Genomic DNA, 20142 nt, shown 5'->3' with positions numbered 1-20142 from the left:
ATTAACCTAGTAGTGCCAGCCTCCCCACAGCACCGACACGCAGCCAGCTCAGGTTTAATGTTTAAGCTTTAACTCCACTCCCCCCTCGGTCCTCCGCACACACTGGCCGATCAACCTGCGTGTGCGGAACTGAGCGTTTAATACCAGGAGTGAGTCACCTGAGAGAAGGGAGAGGGTTAGCAGCGTGGGCCTGCTGGAGAGAGGGCAGCCATTTTAGGTACCAGCTCCTGTTGCCTGTTGCATATACAGGCAGCCGCTCAAAGTTCTCCCAGAAAACAAACATCTGCCTGGACAGAGTGACGGAGTTGGGTTCAAAGAGGTAAGGGAAGTTGATGGTGTTTGGATACTTTTGTTGCCTTTACAGTAAATGTGCTGTGTCGTCGTCCTGTATTTCCGCTCTGAAGTGCCATGATGACAGTTGCATGACTGTTGCTGTGTATTAAAAGCTTGTGCTGTGGCTTTGTTGTGAGTCACAGCTCAGCTTAAACTCCGCTGTAATTTGTGGAGCTTGAGCGCCACTGAAGTCTGGGAGCTTTCTTACTGTGTAAAGCCATGTTGTGCTCTCTCTCTCTTTCTCTCTCTCTCTCTCTCTGAGTTGTGTGAGCAAGGAGCCGGGAAAGCTGTGTACTCCAACAGAGAGCTTAAAGTGTCTCTAACGCTGACCGCACAATGTGATGAATGGGTTTATCTTAGATTCCCAGAAGGGAGGCCATCGTGTGCCATTACTGCATGCTGACTTTATCAAGCAGAACAAAGGGAAATCAGTGTTTCGCAAACATGTCTCAGTTGTTACCATCATTTCAATTTAGGGATTTATGTGATGTGATACAAAGTGCAAAGCTGATATATTTCACACTTCCACCGAGTCATTTTGATTTGAATGGACTACAGGAACATACTGTAGGAGTCGTGTTGCAAATCATAACAAGCAAGCTACTAAGGTTGAAGTGTGTTACCCATGCACTATTATACGTTATTGATGATAGATTTCAAAGCATATACATGTGGTACATATGCATATAAACTCATTTTACAAAAGTGATCTGTACTCTTGTTTTCCTTTCCACAGTTTCCCCCTCTCTATGTCTCAAGATGATTCTGTGATCACTCCCTTCTCAATGAATCACCAAAATCAGCCCATAACATGAAAAACTGGAGCAGAAAATTCAAGAGGCAAGACCCCGAGAGTATGTCTGGGTCCTCCTCTAGCAAGAGAAACTCCATTAGTGATGTACCAGTGCCTGTGTGGGTTGCTCACACACCCACGTCAGATACTATCTCAGACGACGATGGCAACTCCACCGGCCGCACATCCAGCACTCCACCTTACGCAGAAAGAGAGAATGATGACAGCAAAGGGAGCATAAAGAACAGGCTGAAATCCCTCCTCCCTCAGTCATGGGGGAGCATCGTCCAGAAATGGACAAAGGGAGATGACACTTTTAGTGACTCTGAAGCCAGCTCTACAAGGATCAAGATCGTTCCCAATGGGACCAGGGTGAGTCCTCCTGTTAGTCCCCTGCTGGAGCGCAGGCACTGGGACACCCAGGACGGATCGCTGAGCTCCCATAAGCCTTTATTAAGGGACAGCCCCATTGACGATGATCTGTTCCATCAGGGCCCGCGAGAGGAATCGGTACTGACCAGTATCCACCCTGCGGAGTACTATGCCGAGAAGGTGGAGGTCTATAAACTCAAGTACTCTTATTTGAAATCGTGGCCTGGGTTGCTCAGGCTCCTCGCCGGACTCGAGCTCCTGTTTGGCGGCATGGTCTTTGCCTGCGTCGTTGCCTACATCCAGAAAGACAGCGAGTGGTCCAACACCTACGGACTCTATAACGGGGCATACAACAATGGGCTCGGAATGTCCGGGTACAGCTACAGAGGCCCCATGACTCCCTTTATCCTAGCTGTAGCTGGAGTCTCCTGGATCATAACCTTGATCCTCTTGGTAATGGGCATGACCATGTATTACCGCACCATTCTCCTCGACTCCCCCTGGTGGCCGCTGACGGAGGCGTTCATCAACGTGGCACTGTTCTTGCTCTACATGGCAGCGGGGATTGTGTACCTGAACGACCTGAACCGCGGGGGGCTGTGCTACACGACAATAGGCGTTAACCCCATCATGGCCAATCTGTGTCGGGTCGATGGGGGCCAGATGGCGGGAACGGCTTTCATCTTCATCAACATGTTGATGTATCTCATAAGCTTCCTGGTGTGTCTGAGGATGTGGAGGCATGAGGCCGCACGCAGGGACAGGGAGCAGTTTGGGAATCAGGTAAAGTTCCCAACTTTTATAGAAATTTGAGATTAAGGACCTATCTCATCTCTTCTAAATTCAAAGTGTGAAGGAAATAATATTAATGAAAAGATTAAAGCCTCTTATTCCAGAGTATGCTAACTGGTCATCACATATACAGTATATGAGATATTATTAAGAACATGTGCAAAATATTGTTAAACAAAGAGTCACAAAGTAATACAGTTATGATAAAATACATTATAGATAGTCTATTAAAAATGTGTGAAGTTCCCCTTTAAAATGTTCTTCATAACTGGCTTTGCACAGTGCCAGTCGGCTCTTTATTCCTGAACATCTTTAGACTGTGCTTTATCCCTTTCTAGTGTGACTCCTTCACTTACTCTGTCTCTATTGCTCTGTCACACACTCTGTCTCTCCCAGGTCACATTAGGTGTGAGACAGGAGGCTTAGTCATAATATGACTTAAGCTGTGAGTGCAGTTCGGGCATCACTGTCTTCTTGTCATCTTAAGGGTTATTTTAGGTATATGTGTCACATCAAACACCACATTCAGGTCACAGTGAGGGCTGCGATGACTGATTGCAAATGAGCCAACAATAGCCTCAAAACAACAGCGGCAGAGCAACTCTGATGAAATCTCAAGTCAGTCAAGAAAACTTGGCAGAAGCGTGTTTACATTTTCAGTTCATGTGCAATCTATACTATCAGTGTATATACACACATATGAGATATACAAATAGTATATGTGTTAATGTGTGTGCTCTGTACAATGTATTGAAGTGAGAACATAAGACAGACATGCCATTGTTTTTCATATACCAAGCACTGCTGGTTGCTCCCTTCAATAGCTTCTGAGCTTATTACTGTTTGCAAATAGAAACCATGTTATCAGCCATCACAGCCACCACCTACGGGTGAGAACCAACACGGTCAGCTAATATATTTGATGTCAAATAAGAAAGGGTGAGAGGCCAGGAGTGAACATAATATTTCCATCTCCCAGCTGAGGGAATGCAGCTTCAGAGGCAGAGCTTGTCAAAGGAGAATAAAGGGACTATTTTTCTGACGGTTTTGTATTTGTCCATGACGCCTACATTTTGCTTCAAGACTTCTTAGAAAGCTAGTTGTTATATTAATGATGGCACAGGCCTGCACACATGATGGGTAATAGTCATTAGAGAACTTCATTTGAAAAATTGTCAGTTCACATTTTTCTTTCTTTCACCTTTGACCTCAGGAACAGCATCATCCCTCCATCCCACTGGCCCCGACCAAAACAAAGAGGATAGCATTTGAGGATGATATAGATGGGTCTCTGCGTAAAAAGCCTATCAATCAGCACACACTCATCACTGAGGTCCATGAAGATCCAGTCACCCTCAACAGAGCCATAGCTCCTGCTTACATCCCCAAAATACATGTCATCGCAGACTACATCATGTGAGTGAGAATTTGGCCTATGTATGTGAAAGAGATATTTTGACTGTAAGTTGACTATTTTTCTTCACCCAAGATTTCTTTTCCGACATTAGTCCTTCAGATTCTCTAAAATGAAAGCTAAAATTCAAAATGTTAAGGTATTCCTTTAATAGTCATGTCCCTGTTGGTTATTTGATATTTGCTGCTGATAGATTGACTCGATAACCATCAAACAACTGTACGGAGACAAAAAAGAACAATCAGTTTGTTGTCACCATGTAATAACCCTTCTCAGCCTGTGTTGTCTAATATACTCTTATCCCTACAGGAAGTATCCAGAGATCAGCTCTGTGGAGGAAAGGGAGAGGTACAAAGCTGTTTTTAATGACCAGTATCAGGAATACAAGGATCTTCACAGAGACATCAGCGCTGCCCTCAATAAGTTCAGCGAGTTGGACGCCATGATGGCCAAACTCCTCCGAGGTGGAAAAAGCCAGGAGGTGAGATAGATGAATAATGACACATTTTCAGATAAATAATTTCTTTGATGTACTTGTAGGATGTAGAGTGTTAGGTAAAGGTAGATTTCCCTCTCTTCTTCACATGGTGAGTTCATTCAATTCATGTATACCTGCATCAAGAGGTCATGGTTAGGCATCCTAGCATTTTAAACAGATTATAAGCCAAAACTATTGATTAAGTGTGTATTTTTTGAGCTCTATACCATTGCAAATGTGGCTTATTGTTCAGACCTGCTGAATGTCTCTATTTCTACATGATGTAATTATTCTAGAGATTGTTGTATAAGCATTATATCTCATATGCAATCATTTCATCTGGATATTATTCTGTTTGTCCCTTAGGATCGGAAGAGAATTCAACGCATTCTGAAGAAGTTTGAGCAGAAAAAGAGTGTAAGTGATGGAGGAGTCACCATTCCCCTCACGTTCCCTATCTGCTCACTCTGAAACAATTCCAAAAATCATTCAGCAATCACTCTAACGTTTAACTGAGAGATGTATTAGAATTGTTACTGTTGTGTAAACACCCAGGTAATATTTGCTTTTTCAATAAAGCTGTCCACTGATGCAGATAATATTGCTGCCACTTTGAAATGTGGGCAACTCTGGAAATTCTCATTTAACACAACTGCATTACAGGGAGAATCAAGGCTAGACAATAGCTAGCAGAGGAAGAGAGGAGGAGAAACAGAAAAAGTGAAAGACACAGATTTGAGTAGTTGAGGTTGCAGTCGTTTTTCAATGGATTGTTTCTGTGTGACTTCACAGGACCCTGCCTTCCTAGAGAAGAAAGAACGCTACGACTATCTGAAAGCTAAACTAAGCCACATCAAAAACAGGATCCGCAGTTTTGACCAGGACACCGTGGCAAAATGTCAGACATGAAGAGATAGCTGTGGCACACAATGACCAGCGTCCTTTGTCTCTTTCTTTGAGAGAAATTATTTTGTCATGTCAGCACCTATGGTGCTTTGAATATATTGTATTTTGTATGAAAAGCATGTTTTCATTTTGGATTACTGTAGACTTTGTGGATTGTGTGATATATTTCAATTGGTGTCAACATGAGGTAAGACATTACATGAATGGTTTACAACACATTCATAACACCTGAACTAGAGTTCCATAACAGCTACATGGCACATGATTCAAAAATGATTCAGTCCTTATAGCTTTCATTACATGTCATGTTATATTTTCTTGCAATACTCATGTCAGTTGTGCCACTGCAAAGCAAAAATGTGTCAATTGAGTGTAAGTTTCAAAATAAAAGTCCTACCGAAAATTGTCTTTTTTTGTTTAATGATGATTTTATGGCCATTTCTCGCCTTTATTAGATAGTTCAAAGTAGAGAGAGACAGGCAAGATTGGGAGAGAAAGAGAGGGGGATGACATGTGACAAAGGTCCTGGGCCAGATTTGAACACAGGACGTCACGTTAATATTAGACCACTGGGACATTTATTATCTTCCTCTATCAGTGATAAGGAATCACAACAACATTGATAGGGTTAGGGTTAGGGTCTGTTATTGACACATAAAGTCACCTTTTCACAACAGAGACAAGCAAGCTATAGAGCAGAAATCCAACCAAAATGTCTAGTGAAGAAGTAGTAGACCTATATCACAATTTCAAATACTATAATGGTAATACTGCTTTGTCATTTGCCTTTTTTGGCTTGAGAACAAAAACAACTCACTTGTAGCACTGTCCTCCAGCAGCTAGGTTTGAGTGATGAGTGGGACAAGTGAGTAGCTACTGAAAGCCAGTAGTGAAGTAATTGTTGAGTCACTGGTACTGATCAACAGCTATGTCATCCCCAGTAAACAGACAATAAAAATTGTACTTATTGCACCTTTGCTCCCTAGCTTGGTACATAGCTTGCTACAAACACCAGAAAGACATTTGGCTAGCTTACTAACTCATACAAAAAGCACTAAGGAGGTGTTTTAATCACTTGGGTTCAACTGTTGGAGATTGCGTTGGTCCTCTGTGTGTATATTGGACAGCAGCTCCCTGCAGACTGGAGGTACGTAAAGCTCTACAGTGAAGTAAGTGACGAGTTTTTGAACACAATTAATTGTCATGATGGCAAAAACTAGGAAAATAATGCCCAGGTTGAAAACAACTGGAATTATCCTTTAACAGCTACTATTATTTTAGATACACTTAGCAAGGCCCGCTACATAATGTTACATCCTCAACAAAGGATTAAGTTTACTACTTAACCAGGGAACTTGAAATGAATCTTCGGCTAGTTAGCAAAACACTTCCACCAGCTATTTGAATTGTAGAGAAATGTGAATGGAAAACGAATTACACTGCTTGTTGCTGTGAAAAGACATGAATTACTGTAATGTGATGTGTTTCCATCCAACACCGGTCACAAATGGATCCCTGTATGAAAGTCAGAATTCATCAATGTGTCATGTTGCTGTCATGAAGCTATTGTTCAGTTGTTCAGGGGTTATGAATGTGCTATAGACCTGAGCATATTTAGTATTGCAAAATACGAAATACCCAGCAATATAATATGTATCACTCATACAGTAATAAAAAAGACTCATAAACTGCACAAAGTCCATCCATCTGTCCAAAGTGGAAAGATTTCCATTTAGACTATGATAGGTGCCTGGTTGAAGTAATGCATTAACACTACCAAACCGTCTGAGACTGCCTTTAATGCCTTATGAGACAGCCTCTGATGTGATGTATGAAGGCCTGTTTCATTGTATTTATGACCACTTTAACAACAACAACAACAACAACAACAGCAACATGCATACATTCAGTCATTGTTATGACCTTGTAGCCTAATGAATTGGCTACAAATGCATTATTGACAACAGTTGTCCACAGCTGCGGTTTTAAAGTAAATCATGTTGGGTTAATGGCACACACAACTGATGTAAACAACGTGTACGATGATGAATATTGCAATAAATAACATTTTGCTTTTAAACATAGCCTAAAAAAAAAGCTTTGCATGCATTGAGGGGTGGAACTGGTGGGTGATGAACATTTGCATCGCTGAATAATTTGCATGTAACTAGTATAAACTATCAAAGGACACTTGAATCACTAAGCCTGTCTATGAGACCATTCAAGGCACTAGGTGACATGTGGAAGCCTCCGGTCATGCGCGTGGCACACAGCCGGTGCAGGCCCACCTCGAGACAGGTGGCCCAACGCGTTTTTCACAATTTTCCAGAAGACAAAGTGTTTTACTGAAGAAGTAACGATGGAAAATGTCGGATTTTACGATCGTAGAGAAGATATAAAACGGACACAACGATGTTTTCAACGGAGACGCGCATGAATGAATGAACGATTGCAACCGGACTGGTGCAAAGTTGAACAACGTTTTCCACAGACTCTTGGTAAGTTGTGTAACATCTAATAGGCCTACTATACTATACTTCTTTGTTGCTCATTTGTCTGTTGTAGTTTGTGTGAACGTGTAAATTAATTGTTCTTTTAATTAGACCTGTTTAATTATCTGACGTCAGAAATTTTTCAAGGGTGTAAATAGCGGACTTGTAAAGCATTTGTAAAGGACTTTTATTTTGTTTTGACTGATGATAACAGTTATCAAATGAACTGGTCATATTTTCACTGAACATGGAGAGCAGACAGATTTTTCTGTGAACTGGAACCTTGAATTTAATTTGCTTTGATATGTGCCAGAATGAATGGATTTGTCCAGTTCAGCTTTTGAATTATTTAGTGTATCCTGCCTTTAAGGGTGAGAACATGCTTGTGTGTGTGTGTGTGTGTGTGTGTGTGAGAGAGAGAGAGAGAGAGAGAGAGAGAGAGAGAGAGTCAGGGAGAGAGAGAGCAGGAGATAAATTTGTCTTTCATACTTTTGAGAGATTGATCAAAAATCCCAAACTGTTGGGCTACACATGACTTATTTTGTAGCTTCCCCACTGTTCGTTACATTCAGTCCATAGGCTGCCACTCAGCTGGTCCGCAGGTAACATAGCTGCAGTATATGAGGGAACACGTCTGTGGTTCCCCTTGCAGTAAACACTATGCATGGCTGCCCCGGCTCGCCTCTGATCTGCTGTCTGTCTGAATTATTGAAGCCTGCTGGGTTGAGTTCCACTAGAGTGATGGAGCGTGGGTCAGTGATACTGGAGAGAGGGTGTTGAGATGGGGTGGGGTGAAACAAGGGCAGAGAGGTGCATGCTGTGCAGCGAAAGACTGTAGGACACTTTAAATAAACATATAGGCATCAAATGAACAATGGAAAGTGATAAAAATGACTGAGAATAGGGCTGGGTATCAGCACTGATCTCCCGATTCGATTCAATATCAATTTGGTTCCATATCGATTCAATAAGGGGTTCTTCAGTTACAATGCCAATACTAGTTAGATATGAAAGACATTTTCTGAGAATGAATGCTGTGAACTGCACAGGGAACCCTCTATAATATGATGCATTACTAAAAAGGTTAATGTTTAACATTGACAACTGGAGGAGTGGAGGCCCACTACAATAGAAACGGGCCTCCTCCTACAATAGAAGCCTAGCTTTGTGAAAATCTACACACATCCACACATCCACTGAAAAAAGAATCATTTTCAGAATCATTTTCAGAATCATTTTCAGAATCAATATCAGATTGTCCAAAAGAAAATAGCAATTAATTGGAAAATCGATATTTCTACCTGGCCCTACTGCGGAAGTGGGGGTATGCAGTAGAGCCTATGTGTTAGAATTATTTTATAGAATTTTTAGTAAATCAGTGACTAGATTCATAAAGGTATCACTCCAGAGGAATAAGAAAACACAAGGTTAGAACAGCTGTTAGAAAAGCTGTTGTTGCCAAAATGGATCCAAATGTTATTTTATAATAGAACTGAAAATATATATAATGTAAAATGATAGAATATTTCAGTTCTTTTTTTGTAAAATACCATGAATTCATTCCATGTTGTTTTTCCTCCCTCCTCCAGCTGGAACCAGTAATCACCACTGAATCATGTATGACCCTCGGCAGTACGATAGCCCCCCTGTGTACAGTCCGCCTTACAGCACCGCCTCCCACAGCTTCTATCCCTCGCGGGGCGTCCAATCCCCCCGGAGCCAGTATGTCCCCTACTCCTACCGCCTCCCTCCGGACTCCTACTACATGGAGGAGAAGCCTCAGCACTTCTACCGCTTGTTTTCTCCCCCCGGCTTCGTCAAAACCTTCGAGGGAGCCACGGTGATCATGTGTTTCCTCATCTTCGCCTGCGTGGCCTCCACCTTAGTGTGGGACATGCACGGGGTCGGGTACGGGGGCTACGGGGTCGGGGCGGCGGCGGGCGGGGCCGGAGGGACGGGGTCGGGGTACTACGGAGGCAGCTACGGCTACGCCAGCTCCTACATGACGCCGTACTCCGCCAAGTCGGCCATGATCTCCATGGCGGCCATCAACTTCCTGGTTTCGCTGGGGTTCCTGGTGGGGAGTTTCTCGCGGTCGCGGCTCATGAGGGGACGGAGGTTCTACCTCACCGTGTTCATCTGTGACATCATCTTAGCTGTCCTGCAAGTAAGGCGACCTCACCGAATCTTTGTGTGCCATCATCAGGCCTCTTTCACTACATAAAACGTGTGGACATAAAGAGAGTTCAGCTTCGATAGTATTTTCTCTATCAAATAATCATTATTCTGAAGGAGGAATCCACCCTCGGATACTCGTACACTGTTAGATATCATCAATCTGTGATGTTCAAAACATTCCAGGAGTTATTTTGTCATGAAGTGTTGTAATTTACTGTTTTTGGTGTACCCACTTTCTCTCAACCTTCCTTATCTACTTCTACCTCAGTTATTGATTTCCTACGTTTCTCAGAATGACTTTCAACAACCCCAGAGAACGGACGTGAACTTGTGGCCTTCAGCTGTGGGTTATATGTTATATGTGGGGTCTATGTGGAAAGACCAATAGTGATAGTGATAGCTTTAGCATAGTAAGAGCAAGTGAGCAAGAGTTTTTCCAGTCAAGAAAAAGTGAGTCACGCCCCTTGCGCTTCTGGTCTATTGACGCTATTGTTGGTGGAGAAAATTGGTGTCTCTGCCTCTTCTACAATGGATTTCTCCCTTTATGATTGTTCATTTATGCACACTGGTGAGTCTAGAAAGAAGCCTTTACTCTTTGATTCTAAGGTACTGACACCAAAACCTGGAACACTGATGTTTTAGACATTTGTAAAATTGTCTGCGATAAAACGTAAAACATTGTAGCTGCACTGGAAATATCTCAAGGTAACATCATGTCATCGACATTTGGCCAATTTGCGGGAATAAGAAAAATACACCACCAAGCAACAAAAGGGCCCAGATATGTAAGGCACACCACCGACAGGTGTTTTTTAATGGTGTTAAAGTGTTTTAGGGTGAATTTCTCCTTCTTGTTTAAGACTTTACCCAAAATGGGAAACTTGGGTGCAGCAAGGCATAAAACACATTCTCACAACAGAAAATATGTAAAACACTTAAAATAAACACATAGGCACATCAAATGATCAGTATAATGTGCTGAAAACGACTGAGGGATGAGTGTGTTTATAGTTATTTTATGGTTATACTTTTGCATTTTTAGTAAATTGCATCGACAGCATTGCTTAAACACATTATTCAGCACATTGAAATTGTGATTGAGCCTGTCTTTCTTTTGTTTTCAAGGGCATCATCGACATCATCTTTGTGATCGGGGTGAACCCGACGTCCCAGAGCTCCCAGAGCATGCTGTACAACCCCATGCTGATGATGTGTCAAAACATCCAGGGCAGCCCGAGCCTCAGCGGCAGCGTGGGGGCCGGTTTCCCCGGGGGGTTCCCCATGTACAATCAATACCTGCAGCACTACTGCTACATGGACCCGGAGGAGGTTCGTGGGATAATTCTATTGTATTCTACTCTATTCTGTTCTACTCACTGATAATTCACTCCCTCCCCTCTGTGTTGCAGGCGGTTGCGTTAGTGCTGGGCCTGATGGTGGTGGTGGCTCTCTCCCTGGCTGCTTACTACGCCTACAAGACCCGCAGCAAGATCTGGCGCCACGGCAAAGCCAACATCTACTGGGACCAGCCGCTGGTCAGGACCTCCGAGGGACAGGACGTCCAGGATTGGGTGAGGCTGATCTTTGGTTATTCGCTAATTCATTTAGTGATTTTTTTTATTAACACAGAGAATGAATGGAATGAATGAATTAGTGTATAAGCAGGTGAATGAGTGAATGGGCATTGATATATACTACTGAATTCCACAAAAGGTCTTTATATCATCACAAATATCAACAATATTATGATCATAATAACACCCACACCACAGTTAATCCACATAAGTCTTCTCCAATCTTGTTTGACAGTGATGGAAGCTACAAAGTTAATATTTCTTTCTAATTCCTTTCTAATTCAAACAAAAACAAAAGCTAGAGAACCATGGGGAACATGGGATAGCGGCACTCCAAAAATGCAGAAAACAGCAAGAATCGGCCTGAGTTACTGAGTGACTTCACTGCTTGTGATCTCTTGCTTGCTCTTGTCTGGACACCAGCTAGTACGAAGTCTCAGGACCGATACAAAAACATCACGGTGATTCTCTCATCTTGTTAGTGACCATTCATCACGGCAGTTTTCAGAAACTCACACTACCTGCTGCTGTTGACTCAGAGCATGCTGGTGTTTATCTTTGGCACACCTAGGTTTCACTCTGACTGATCATTAACCAGCCTGGTGATAACAGCTGCAGAGAGAGACCATATAAAAACTGACATGCACCATCACAGGATCCCTTGTGACAGGAAACAGATCATGAGTCCCTTTGTGAGTCGCACACCTCACGGTTAAGTGGCAGGTTGTTTGAACAGTTACCAAACACACATTTCCTGGACACATTATCACACATGATTTAAAGGGGAACAACAGTATTTCCATGTAAACAACGTGGATTTGTTTACATTCATAATTTCTTACAGACGTAGAGTATGTTGTTAGACCTCAGAGACTATGCCGAATAAATGTATTACCTTCAAAGACGTTCGGAAAGTCTTAATTTTTAATGTTTACAAGGCTGCAATGTTTACATCTGGATCTCAGTGCAGCGGCTTGGAGAGGAAGCTCCCGCCCCTTCTTTTGATTGACAGCATAAGCTGCAGGTGTTTCAGGTAACCATACCAGCTACTTCACCCATCGGTACATTATTTACTAGAATTTCCAGCTCTCAATATAGGATTGTAACACAAGTAACATAGCTAGACCAGCTAGTAAGCTAACAGTCAAGTAAGAAGAATGCTACGAAATGATTGACTAAGAGACAAAGCAGTTTGAGTAGAGAGTGTGGTTTTAAATAAAATATTAACTATTTGATAAAAGTGCCTGGAAAATGAAAGCATGAAATTAACCTACCACATTACTTTTTAGCTGTAGACATTTATTATCAACACATTAGCTGCAAGACAATAACATTATTTTGAACACAGAATTATGTATTTTTGATATACATTGATAAACTTTGCGTAACAATGGAATTACACCAAGTAACTCAAGGCATTATTTTTTGACACTATTTTCTCTCTATATAATTGGCCTAATTCACCAAAACAGATAAAAAGTACAGCATCCAACTGAAAAAAACAATGATATTTCAGCTCCTCCAACTCGAGTGAGGTTTCTACATAGTACTCTTTGAGGATTATGGCATAAAGGATATTAACGCAGGATTCAATATATTTGAAATCGCCCCGTGTTTTGAAATGATGCAGATTTCCATAAAACACCAGCTTCACATCCTCCATGGGCAGCAGAGTGGTGCAGTGAGACCACTACACAGCCAGAGGACCTGGGTTCAAGTCCCTGTGTCGGCAAGCAGCCATGCTGCTGGAGTGTCCTTGAACAAGACACTGAGTCCCCTCCAGCTGCAGGAGTGCTGTTGTGCAGCTGAACCTGACCTCTGACCTCCCTGTGGAGCCGGGCAAGCAAAGAGAACATTTCTCTGCTGGGATCAATGAAGAATCAGATTATTACTAGTAGTATTGCAATTATGTAGTAGTAGCAGTATTAGACAATAGTAGTTTGGTAATAATGCTGTATTGTAATTGGTGGAAAATGTATATCCCATTTGCCCGAGCAACAGCTAAGTGATTGCTGTGCTGTTTGTACTTCACTCTGGTAGCTTATAGCAGTGATTAATCTACTTAGGGGGGTAGCAGTCTACTACTTTTTCTTTTCTCTTCTGAGTGGATGTCCACCGTGACTCATAATGGAAAGGGAAAAAATGTATTCACAATCAATTTATCCGTGGAGGCCTTGGCCTACATATATCATTGCAAAGCCTCTAGTGAGTTGGTGCGTCGTGATGCAAGCCCTATTCTGGGGCAGTCTTGTATCGCAGTGAAGATGCTTGCCTTGCAGGGAGGCATATATAATGTATGTGACATGTATAATGTATAAAAAGGGTTGAGTTGCCTCAGTGTTGCTGTGTGAATCCCTACAGAACGCGGTGGCGCTAAATGATTCACTCTGCAAAGGGGTTGCTTCACACTCGCTGCAGATTGGATCCCCAGCAAAGAACTCATTTCCCAGTATTTTGTGCTACATTCTCTCTAAACAGAATTGGTAAAGTGTGGTAATTGAGAGAAGGCTCGACTAAAATGAGAATATAGTATCGGCCGTTTAAAAGGAATCACCGCTCAATTTAGACATTTGTATGTTGTCCCTATGGTCTAGGACAGCTCAATTAATATTCGTGAACATGAGCATCTCTGCCGGAGCCGGAACCCACAGGACGGAGACTTACTGTAAACGTGATGTGATGAGGTGTGAAGTGTGTAGCTGCTCCACAGAGAAGGAATAAATGCAGGATGGTGTGTGCAAAGGCACACAGGGGGGTTTTGTGGGCATATGGGCACATTTTATGTTGCAGAACTGGCAATAAGTGAAAAGAGGTATAAAAATTCTAACAAATCTGTGGGTCCATAAAATCAGTCTGCCGTTGCTCATCTCTGGAGCAGTTCCAGATGTCCTACAGTCTCCAGGCTTAGTTCTCTGGTTTCTGGCTTTGGGAGAGAGTTGTTTGTGTCCACAAATATTGACTGGACTTGTCCTAGAGGATAAGAATAACATACAGGATTGTCTAAAGTGTGTGGTGTGTTTCCCTTTAATTCCATGTGAATTTCACAAAACAGAGGCCGTCACAGTGCCTTGCTGCTTGACCGTGTCTGATTCTCACAGAGGGATTCCCCGCAGTTTCTAGCAGGTTTTCAACTGAGAGGAACAACCAGTGACTCACCAGTCATCAGATCCATATCACAGGCTGGTTGTTCCAGACACTCCCGCCAGCTCACTGGATCCTCATCCTCATCCTGTGAGACTAGGCTCCAGTCCAGAAATAGGTTGAAGTCTAGAAGTCATTAATGATGCATTATATGGCAGCGGATTACATGAGGCATAATGCATTTTGAATATCTGTTATTCTCTGTATGATTTGAGGCTTGCTTTGTCTATCTCTGCTTGTAGAATTTCTTACTACACAATTAGTTTCTATTTGTTTATATGTAATGGTTTATTTAAAAGGCGTTTTCCCTGAGATCAATCGCTTCTGTGGCTGTATTAGATTGTAATTTTGCTGTGTTACACTGTAGGTGTTAAAAGTAAAGGATAGGCTATGCTGCTTTTTCTGAAAGAGAAGAAAAGTGCACCATTGCCCTGCTACATGTCCTCTGTTTACTTGATGGTTTAGAAAGTCTCGTTCCACTGATTTCACTTGATCTCTTTTCCCTGTGTTCTTCCTGTGTTTCTGGTGATACAGACAATAGAGACACACACACACACACACACACACACACACACACACACAGCCCTCCATTGGTCACATGGCCCTTCATGCAGAAAGCAGTTCAGGGAATTGCTTCCATGTGTGGTTCCTTCCCACTGAGTGGCTCTGATGGTGGAGGATAGGAGGAGAGATGGAGGATGATAGTCAAGACACTGATCATCCTGGAAACCTGGAAGAAAGGACTTCTGCCTTCCCAGTCTCATGGATGTTGGAGTTCCTTTCCATTTGACCTCAATGTGTCTCACTGTAGCAATGTGTGTGTGTTTGTGTGTGTGTGTGTGTGTGCATGCATACATATGTGTCTGGCTGCGACACAGACTCTTTCAAGAGCGCAGCGTGCTGAACAGTGTAGAGGAGTCTGCAGTTCTGCACTTTGCTGCTTATGTGACAGATTTAGTACAGACAGAGTCACATAACAAAAATGTTCTTTGTTTCCAGCATAAAAAATGCATTTGCCTCATCCTCAGTATAATCATCTGTACAGATCATCTATACTTTGTATAGATGATTATGTTACATTCAGCTTCTGCATACAGAAAGACATACAGATCACATAACTTGTCTTTCCTTTTATCTTCTTTGATTTTCTGTCTGGTGCAGGTCCACAGGAACAGAATATAATAATTTGCAGTTTGAATCACATTTTTAAAATACTTTTTATGCATGATTTGATTTGAGTTCATGAACAACCAACCTTCCAGGTCAGCTGTCCTAAGAATTCATAGTCAAAGAGTCCAGGATTTTTTTCCCCGACTCCATTTATCAATAACTGAAAACATGTAACATGAAAAAATAGAGAATTCTACTGTATTATACAGAACCACAAACCCCTAGATTAACTGAAGTGATTTTGATTCATCACTTCCAGTTTCCTAACACTGTTTCAGGTGAACCATGTTGGAGAGGGGCGGAGCACCCAGCAGGCGCCGACTGTTGTCGTATCAGAGAGGGCGGCACCTGACCTGAGGGCCGAGAACAGTGTGGTTTCCTATGGCAATGGAACCGTCAGCATCTACAGTGAGGGCAATTACCATGGCAACGCGTGAGTGATGGTTACATCTGGCCACTACAAAAAACTTTGAATAACAAAGATATTATAGTGCGCACTCAAGAAGTAGGGTGCATGCTCCTTTTTTACTTTTTTTACTTGTCCTGCACCTTAGCCATACACAGCTGACTTCTATTGAGGATAACGAGCCATGCCAAATGTTCCTCTATTCATCTGCTCTCCTCTCAATGACTAAATAACGTTAAAAGGAACATGTATCCTCCTTTTTGAATGCAGACCATACTGTCTGTGTCTACACACCAGTTCTGAGCGCAAGTAACTTTACAAGACGCCATTGTCTTACACAAACACATATGCTGCATCATGTCATATCGGAAGAATGGGATGACATCTTGTTGCTACAATTTGATAGTGTTCACTTCACACAACGCCCACATCCAAAATTATTTTTAACTGCAGCAGATATTGCTTGCTTTTCGTAAGTACAGTTGATTGTATTAGTGCGAATATAACTGATAATGTTGTGGGACAAGTGGGAGATATCGGCACCTACAAGAAATTCCCACGTGCTGCTTGTAATTACCACTAGGAGGCAGACGTGAATGTTTTTTCCCAGTTGCCAGCTTGTATTTATGGTAAATCTGACATGACGTGAACGCAGCAAGAGACATGCAAGCACACACACACACACACACTAAAACTTACAGTAGCTCCCCTGACTGTTGTGTGTGTTGCTTTACCACAGCCTCTCTGCCAACAACACCAACAGTCGTGTTCCTGAGCCTCTGTACCAGAACACCAGGGCGGTAGTTTGCTCCAGCAGCTCCTCAGAGGAGGCCGACAGCATCAAGAAACCTCCTCAACCTGCAGAGAGGGAATGGAGGCAGGAGCGAGGGCCTAGCCTTTCCGCTGCGGAGGCGGTGGAGTCCCAGTATGAGACCGGCTATACCACTGGAGGAGACACTGGGAATGAGCTTGACCAGGAACAGAGAGATTACCTCCACAGGTGGGCCACTACCTCAAGATTGCCACTCTCTGGCCATCTTGCATCGCTCCCAGAAAGCATTCGATTTAATTGGGGTCTCAAAATGGTGCAACTGAAAGCGATCCTTAGTAAGCTGTATAATGCTGGTAAATTTCAAAGATTTTGTACTTGAATGAGATGAAGGAAGAAGGATTGTACTCTTAAAATCAAAGCAGAGGTGCAACCTTAAAATTGGGGTTAAACTGATATATCAGTTAAGGAGCTGCAACCCAGCTAAACTAATTTAATTTGCTTAGTGTCCCATAGTCCACATGCTGGTTCAGAGGCTTCTCCACCCTGCCAATGATACAATTCTGGGGAAACACTGAATATTTGTCATTTTTGCAGTTTTTTGGCTTGAAAATGGTCAAATTCAAAGATGTTGAATATCAATTAGCAAATCAGAATATTGGTATCGACGCTTGCCTTCAAAAACCTATATTGGTTGAATCCATACCTAAAATACCTATCTATCTACCTATCTGAGAGGAAGCCTGAAAGACACTTAAGTTTTTCTAATTAGACAGTATTTCATGCCATTCCAGAAGAAAATGCTTGCATACCACAAATATCGTCCAGTCTCACCACTGTCTTCAAGGCAAGATGGCCTGCTATTTAAATGTTTTAATTGAATGCCAGTAGAAATATTGATCAATATTGAAACACTTATTAAACCGATTAATGTCTTCATGTTAATATCCCACCCCAGGCTGTACCCTGAGATCACTTCGGACCAGCAGCGGCGTCAGTACAAGAGGGAGTTCGACTCAGATCTGGCCCGCTATAAGAGCCTCTGTGCCGAAATGGATGACATCAGTGACCAGATGCACAAGCTGAGCCGAGAGCTGGACACGTTGGACGAGGGCTCCATGAAGTACCAGGTAGAGACAAACAGGACGGCGACCTGGGGAGCGGAAAAACACTGAGGGCAGATTGCTGTTAGAATATTCAATTATACCTGTGACAGCTTGGTTCATCTTCACTATCAGTAGTCGCTTATTGCTTTGCCATAGAAAACCTAAAGCGCAAAGGAGAACCAAACCAATTTTAACTAACTAAATATATCACTTGTGCCATTATTTTTTCATGACAGACCTTTATTTTCTTTTGCAGCAATTTCTGATTTTTTTTCATATATCCTTTATGCTATAAATATGAGATGAACGCATGACAAATATTTTGATCTAAAAGTATCCCGGCGAAATAGATCTATCCAGTGCAATTCAGTGATGGAAGTTGTGTTTCTCTTCTTAAGGGTGTGGCAGATGAGTATAACAGACTGAAGGACCTGAAGAGGGTGAGTGGAAACTGATGTATCCTCTTGTCACGTGATATTATTATTATTATTGCAGCATTTATTTATTTGCCTACTTTATTGCTTGCTTTCATTTCCCTCTTGTTCCTAGTTGCCAGACTATCAAGCAAAGAAGAAGCAGAGCAAAGAACTTAGGCACAAACTTTTCCACATCAAACGCCTGGTGAAGAACTTTGACCGCGGCCTTTGTTAATTTTGACCCAACAGCGGAAGATGGCTGTGTGTGACCTAGGCTGAAGATTCAAGGTAGACTGCTCAATATGCTAACATAGAGCAATCGCTCACATGGGCCATGCTTTCTCTCAGTTTTACTGCTTTGATGTTTGATCATAACAGTTCAGCTCTTTGGACGTCATGCTGGCGCCGCAGCCAGTGAACCTCTAAACTATTTTTGACCTTATTTCATGTTTACAACTTGTTGATTACTTTCCCCAGCTGTCAGAATAGATTAGTCCTTGCAGAGCTGCTGATAGACACTACACTGTTTGACCTAATAAATAAAGGGAAACTGCTCTACAAGCTGCAAGGAATGTTACAGGACAAACACGTTTTTTTGCGATTTTGCAACATTCTCATGCCTTGAGATATGAGATGGTTCTCACAGTAGGTATATATGAACCTGACTTGAGTTGAAAACCTTTGTCCATATTCTCTACTTCAAGCTGCCTTTTGTCATTTTTTCAATTTCAGGGATATAATATATGGTCATTTTTGATACTGCACATTTACGCATTTAAGATGCACTGTCTATTTTCATATTTATCAGAATAATCAACATCAGGCATTGCGTCGGTGTTTTCAAATCCACTTGCACCATGGTACTGTTCAATGTGAAGTTGTTTATCTCATGTAAGAATTTCCCTTTTCACCCTCCATTTCAGAGATAATTTAATTGGATAAAGTAACACGTTTTAATATGATGTGCTCTAGTTTTGGTGAAGAACCGACTAATGTGGATTTTTATATAGAAATATCGAATGTGAATTTACATTACAGCCATGTAAGATAAAAATTGTTATCAATAAATCATTTTTTGAATGGCTTTTCAAAACAGTCAAAACTCCGCCTTGGGTTTTGGCATATTATTACACTGTTACACATTTGTGGTACACGTTGCAGTGTTTATTTGGCATTCTTCATACAGATGTAATTACAACACCTTTTTCAAATAGATTCAAAAAAACAAACCAAAAAAAAAACAAAAGACAGATGGTCACCTTTTGATTCTTTTAATAACGCTTTCATACACATAAAATTGAAAAACTCAAGAACTCAGTAACACAAAGATAGGAAAACATTAATAGTATATTTATCTTTTTGTCTTTTTTTCTATGATATGGTTGTGTGAGTTGATGATTAATAGAAGAATATCCAAATAACTTTCGAAAGGCCAGGGGGTATTTCAAGAAGCAGAGTTACATCCTTTCACTCAGAAAAACATGGTTGGTTGGTGTTTCCGGATAATTTGTCCCATTTAACACCAATAAATGATGTATCTATCTTTTATTTAGAGATGATTTCGTTATTTCTTTGAAAGTTGCTTTGCTGTACTTTTAAATGTATAAACCCGCCTCTTGAAATACCTACATGAGGTAAATCCTGGTGGACCAGAATATCAGGCCCATCCTCTTTCAACTCGTCACAGGTAGTGTGATGTTTTGGCATTGAATATCCTCATTTATTACAATATTCTCTCACATCACTTCAGAATAGCGGAGACACTTGGATGCCTAGAGATGGGAGTGTGAACATCCTCTTGT

The 20142-nt window shown here is 41.8% G+C and overlaps 1 protein-coding gene across 1 annotated transcript; it reads left to right on the top strand.

The window, feature by feature from the left end:
- Positions 1 to 1144: 1144 nt before the first annotated feature.
- On the top strand, positions 1145 to 18575 carry ocln1 (occludin1). The gene is made up of 13 exons (XM_078287642.1): positions 1145 to 2281; positions 3504 to 3706; positions 4014 to 4185; positions 4549 to 4599; positions 4975 to 5070; positions 9193 to 9747; positions 10884 to 11087; positions 11168 to 11329; positions 15922 to 16076; positions 16789 to 17049; positions 17777 to 17948; positions 18323 to 18364; positions 18474 to 18575. Exons 1-13 carry the CDS (start codon positions 1145 to 1147, stop codon positions 18573 to 18575), a joined length of 3312 nt encoding a protein of 1103 aa, XP_078143768.1.
- Positions 18576 to 20142: the final 1567 nt, after the last annotated feature.

The sequence above is a fragment of the Centroberyx gerrardi genome, chromosome 13 (genome assembly GCF_048128805.1).
Source record: "Centroberyx gerrardi isolate f3 chromosome 13, fCenGer3.hap1.cur.20231027, whole genome shotgun sequence".
NCBI classification, from domain to species: domain Eukaryota; kingdom Metazoa; phylum Chordata; class Actinopteri; order Beryciformes; family Berycidae; genus Centroberyx; species Centroberyx gerrardi.
Note: the sequence above shows the minus strand (reverse complement) of the source record. Positions and strands in the feature narration are given on the sequence as shown.

Coding starts and splice junctions, on each gene's coding strand:
- ocln1 (XM_078287642.1), top strand. CDS start 1,145: ATGAAAAACTGGAGCAGAAAATTCAAGAGGCAAGACCCCGAGAGTATG. Junction 11,088..11,167: donor GCTACATGGACCCGGAGGAG/GTTCGTGGGATA, acceptor TCTGTGTTGCAG/GCGGTTGCGTTAGTGCTGGG. Junction 11,330..15,921: donor GACAGGACGTCCAGGATTGG/GTGAGGCTGATC, acceptor ACACTGTTTCAG/GTGAACCATGTTGGAGAGGG.